This window comes from Triticum aestivum, chromosome 3B (assembly GCF_018294505.1).
Source record: "Triticum aestivum cultivar Chinese Spring chromosome 3B, IWGSC CS RefSeq v2.1, whole genome shotgun sequence".
NCBI lineage: Eukaryota > Viridiplantae > Streptophyta > Magnoliopsida > Poales > Poaceae > Triticum > Triticum aestivum.
Window position 1 is genome coordinate 797876277 of NC_057801.1, and position 5932 is coordinate 797882208.

The following is a 5932-nucleotide window of genomic DNA, read 5'->3' on the forward strand; positions in this document are numbered from 1 at the left end:
AAGCTCTCATAATTTCACGCAAAAATATATATTCCAAAATTAGTTCTTGCTAGATCCTGTCACAAAAGCGAGTTGCTAAAGGGAGCTGCTTTCAGCGAAATCATGTAGAGTATGCATGCGCACATTTTGCTACTTGCATCTTCATCTCCACTACTTCGATTCTCCTTTTTCCTAATTTAATTACTAGCTACAGTTTTAGTCATCTGTTATAAGAAATCAAAATTATATCGTAAGACTGCAGTCGGACGGGAAAAGCAAGAGCAACTCGCAGTTGCTTAAAAGGGAAGGCACATAGATTCCACCGTCAGAGTTCTGTTTATTTCTGCTGCAAAAGAATGACTTGAAGGGCCTCGCTATAATCTCAAAACAAAAGAAACAGACAAAGAACTTATGGTGACAGCTCAATTCATACTAGGCATCCATGCATGCCGTGTTAGATCCTTTCACGAAGGTGAGTTTCGCCAGATAACTACTCTCGGCGAAATCGTGCAGGCTGCGGTGAGGCCGAGCCCCTTCGTTCTCGGTGCCGCCTGCACCTTTATTAACCATATTTCTGCAGGCGCTAGAGTCCTGCGAACAAAGCATATATTTTATCGGCAAGGTTTGATGATATATTTCGCAATGACATGTTACGAACAATGTGATCGACACAAACCTGCAGAAGTTGGAGCATTTGCTCCTCGATGGTACCGCGCATAGCCAGGGTCTCAACATTTATTGGACGGGTTGCACCCATTCTATGCGCGCGACTAATAACTTGTTCCTCCATACTGATAATCAGAGAAAAGAAGGACCATCCGTCAATACCGGTCGGTCATACACAATTTGATAGCTAACAAGGGATATCCCCCAAAAGGGTGGTTAACTCAAGTGCCAAATACCAGTAAGAATAGAAATTACCCTATGGCTGACAGATGTAAAGCAGGAGAACATGGTAATTAAGTTTGCATAGAATTTGGTAAGTCAATTTTCGTTTCTACGTTTATTTGCATCCCAGCAAAAACATATGTACATATTCTATTTTGATGCAGGCCCAAAAATGACAGTATTTCAGTAATTGAGCAGTCAGGTTACCTCCTGTCCCATATGGGTTCCATCAGAAAAACATGATTCACAAAACTCAAATCAAGGCCCAGTGCTGCAGTGCCATCCATCAGTAAAGCCATGCATGTTGGATCCTCTTTAAACTTCGTCAATGCGCTTCTCTGAAAAGAATTGTGGCAACACAAAGATCAGTCACAAAATGTTTTGACATATGCCACGGATTTACCATATTTTCCCTAATTAGACGGCCAAATTTGTTCCATTGTAAAAAAGAGGATGTGCGGGCCATCAAGCTAGTGGACGGGAAGGGGAGACACTACGTAGGATGGTACAGGGATGAGAACAAGACAGAAACGTGGTACACATGATCACCATTAAGGTACACCAAGCCAAAAAAGGCCAAAATGAAATGGACATGTCCCAGTTCAATAAAAATATTGCTTTTGGGGGGGAAAGATAGCAAATACACGCAGTCAACTTGTTATATGTTACAGGTATACAGAAGAAAGAGCAAAAAAACACATACCTTAGTGCCTAAAGGCATGGGACTGTACATTCCAGCGTATGTTACTCCAGCAATAGTCAGCTGAACAGAAGGAGATCATTAACCAACTAATTCATACTCTTAAGAAAAGACAAGTATGGGCGTTACAATTTACCTGCTGCTCAATAACATGAATATGCTCCAGAAACTGAGAGAATATAATTACTTTGTCAGGCAATGCCTGTGGTAACCTGGTCTGCGTGTTATTATCATCTTGATAAGACGATGTAGTAGCAGGACCAGCACCAATGGTTATGTTAGTCGAGTGCACATGTTTCATGTTAGCTTCTCGCAAACTTCTCAACTTGTCGATCAAGTAAGCAACTTTGCTGCTAGTCGTTGACTGCCAATCTGGATCCCAGTCATCCTGCATAAAATGGAGAAAATAAATACTCTTGACAACAAAGTGCCTGAAAAAATTGCATGGCATCACATAGCTCTGAGTACAGACCTGCTTATATGAAGGCTGCAGTTCAATTAGATCCTTTGGGACTGGCCATTTTGGGTTTGGATTTTCTGGACGTGCACGAGTTTCGGGAGACTGCATCTCGTAGTTGTTCCCACATTCTATGCATTTCTCACTATCCAAAGCTACACAATCATGGCACAGCAGATGCCGACAAGGTGTTATAACAGGTAAGCGGCACCAATCTCGACACCTGAAGATAGCAATATGAATGTTTGAGCAAGTCAGAGTATCTGATTGATAGATAATATGCTTTAGTTATTATTAAACACTTCCATACCTGATACAATCGGTGCCATTTAAAAGAGCAAATCTTATGGATTGATATTCCTCTGAAGAAGGATCAAGACCCCCCTGCATCAACTCATCCATAGTTTCTTGTATATCATGACCAGCCTCTGCTACTTTAATATGCCCAGCAACACAGCAAGACAACCGGACATTTCTTATAGTAGTAGTACGAAATTTCCACTGCTTGGGATTCAGAAGTGATTCAACATGGGAAGGGTCATTCCAATCAGCCATCAGTATATTCCGGCGAATAGTAACAACCAGTTCATTGTAACTTTTCGCATGCCCTTCACTGAAGTCTACAAATGTTATTCTTTTTATGCAAGGAGGGATGTTTTTGAGATCTGCTTTTCTTGCACTAATCATGGACCTCCGAAGTAGCTCCACAAGACGAATGCGCCCCTCTTCCATTTGAGCCTCAAAGGGCCTATGAATTCCAGACTCCCATGAGTGGTAGTTTTCACCATAAGCTTCTTCATGAAGAAACTTGAGCATGGGGTGAAGATGAGCAACCTGACTAGTTGGTGTGTTCGGTGTAGGTGTACCAGTTAAAATCCACCTGTTTGAAGCAACCAAAGAAACAGCCATCTGCAATTTGTTTGTCAGGGCAAGACTGGAACCTAAAGTGTGTCCTTCATCTAATATTACCCTAAACCAATGGATCTGCTTTAAAACACTTTTCTTACTTGGTCCCCATTCTGCGCTTAATCTGCTAAATGTGGTTATGACAATGTCATAGTCCCAAGCAAGGATGTGAGCAGGCGGCCTCTTGTGATCTCCCCATGCATAAACATTAAGTGTATCCGAAGAAACATGACGTTGTATTTGTGTTGTCCAGTGATCAATCAAATTAGCAGGCACAACTATCAAGGTCGCCCTAGATAAATATAACCTCACTAAATCCAGTGGTTTTTCAAGAGCAATTCCAAGCGCAGCCGAGTCAAAGGCCAAATCATCAAGCATAGATGGATAATACCACCGAGTTACACCTTGCTCAATCTTCCTCACAAGGCCGAATGCTTGAAATAACTTGAAATATGGGCGGGCACCCTTGCCTGTGGTCGCCCGTGCATCTAGAACTGGACGTGTCAAACCAACTGATTCCATCTCGAGATGTTTCCTGAGAGGAAGTTGTGCCAACCACAATAAAGCTTTCTTGGTTTCAGAGTTGATCAAAGAAATATTATCTTTCAATATGTTTGCAAAAAATGATACATTCTGCTCATTTCCCGGCAACGCATCTTTCTTGTAAAATCCTGGCAAATAGGTTATCTTTGTCTTCAAATCCCAGGATTCCTCTGAAGCAGTGCATGTCTTCCGTGCAGCGTCGGCATTCATACTGCAAAACCATGCCGTAGTAGAATCAAGAACAGTTCCATCTGATAACCTCCGCCACTTTCTGCAACTATCACACTGAACCCATGTCTCACTTAACTCGGACACGGTGCCTCTCTTCCTTTTACTGCCAACTGAATCTTTGCTGTAAGCATCCATGAGGTTTTTCCTGACACTTTTCAAGTTTTTGGTGACCTTTAGTACTTGAGTAGCTGGCGTTGGATGTGGATTGCATGATTCTGGTGACTTCTCAATTGAAACATGCATGCTGACCGTTGATAGACCAGGGTCTACTAACCTGCCTCTCTTCCTTGATGATCTTGTACTGGGAACAGAGTCACCATTATGCGATAGCTCACTTGAACATGGATCTTCTTGAACAACGTTCTTCCCCATGAGCCTTTTTGATTCAGACAAACTGTTTGAACAGTTGCTGGTGTTGAATTCATAGTATCCATACTTTTTATCAGGTTTATGAGTGCACCACTTTATATCCACCCCTCTTGGAGGTTCTGCTAACGTTCCATGCGTTTTGAGAATAAGAGACAATGCAGTCACTGTCTTCCCTAATCCAGGTTCGTCACAGAACATACCTCCACAGAAATCGTTTATGGTTGGAGCAATCCCAGTGAATATTTCACCAGAGGAAACATTTATGAAGAAAGGAAAGCCATCCTCAGTGCAGAAATTCTTGCAGAGAGGATGCGCTAAGGGCTCAGGGTTTTGCTCTCGCCTCAACATCCATTCGACAGCCGCCTCTTGATGAGGAAAAAGCTTAAGCTTCATGCAAGGCATAATAGAGGCAGCAAGAGTCCTTATGTGATGACAAGTAGCTGCCGCTCTTATTAAATCCCCGGGTTTAAGGCGAATCAGCACCTTATTCAATATATCATCAGGGATAGACCAGATACCTATTTCATCCGACATAACATCTGGTACTATTGTTGTTATCTGCATCCCCTTCTCCACCCTAACACTGGGGAGAACTTTGAAGATTTCATGCAGGTCAAATGACTTGTCGTTATTCGATACAGATGATATCTGATGAAGCTCGCAGCCAAGGACATGACAATCAGTGCAGCTCCAAATATACTGGTCATCAGGATGTGGATTGTCATGAGAAGTCCAGTCAAAAGCAACTAAAGCATTCCTAGCATCCCAGTTGCAACTGCAAAAGAACATTCCCTTAGACTAGGAGTTAAGCAGCATCAACAGGAGGATCGATGAAATAGTAAAACGAACCTACTCAAAGAGCTGCTGTACTGATCAACTCGTACTCGTGTGCATCAGATAGTTAAAATTAAATGCAGTAACCATACGGGATTACGAAGCTACCTTTACTAATTTTTGAAATGCCATGGGGACAAGCCCACAAGCTTCTTATTAATTTTGAGTCAAATGATGGTGATCAGTCAAATCACAACTTCAGATGCATGCCAAGTGCATTACTGACTAGGAAGTAGCAAATTGGACACATTACTGACTAGGAAGTATCAAATGCAGAGAACACAGGAAGAGGATATTTCTCACGCTTCAGATTACAGTTGCAGTAACCCGAGTTACACAAGGCAGCGAGGTAATAGTAGTAACAGCGCTAAACTGATCGCACAATGCAGAGAACCAACAGTAGCAGAAATAAATTCCCCGCGTGTAACCGCGACAAATCCCCACTAAAATGACAAAATCCTGCCTGCCCCACACCCCACCAGGCTCTCTACACATTGATCAGAAGAAGACTGATCGTGGCAATTCAAATTCCACCGTGCAGAGTCAGGGGAAACCGACGCAGAGGAAGGGGGGGACGGCACTGACCTGAGGTGCTTGAACACGGCGGCGGCGGCGGCGGAGCGCGATCGCGGGAACTGCCACCCGGACCAGGCGGCGACGGGGAGGTACACGTCGACGAGCACGACCACCCTGGCCTCCTCGGCCCCCCTCGTCGCGACGACCCGGAGCACCCTGCCCTCCACCTCGACGCAGCGCGCGGCGACGAGCGCCCGGAGCTGGCGCACGACGCTGGTGCCGCCGCCGCCGGTGGCCCGCCACCGGAGCGAGCCCCGCGGGGCGGGGCCCGCCGCGCCCTCGGGGAGCGGCGCGAGCGGCGCGGCCCCGCAGGCGGAGAGCGAGCAGGGGGCGAGCGGGCGGAGGGACCTGGCGTCGGCGGGCGGGACCGAGACCACCGCGCGCAGGTACCCGCCCAGCTTCCGGTGCGCCGGCGCCGCGTCCCCGCCGCCCGCGGCCACGACCACGGC

The 5932-nt window shown here is 45.4% G+C and overlaps 1 protein-coding gene across 1 annotated transcript; it reads right to left on the reverse strand.

Annotated features, from left to right (window-relative positions):
* Positions 1 to 248: 248 nt before the first annotated feature.
* LOC123072507 (F-box protein At3g54460) lies at positions 249 to 5932 on the reverse strand (the record flags this gene model as incomplete). The annotated part of the gene is given in 8 exon segments (XM_044496066.1): positions 249 to 570; positions 656 to 770; positions 1075 to 1205; positions 1571 to 1630; positions 1704 to 1955; positions 2040 to 2247; positions 2335 to 4848; positions 5493 to 5932. Coding segments are annotated over 8 exon segments (3879 nt in total), but the record flags the coding sequence as incomplete, so codon positions are not given.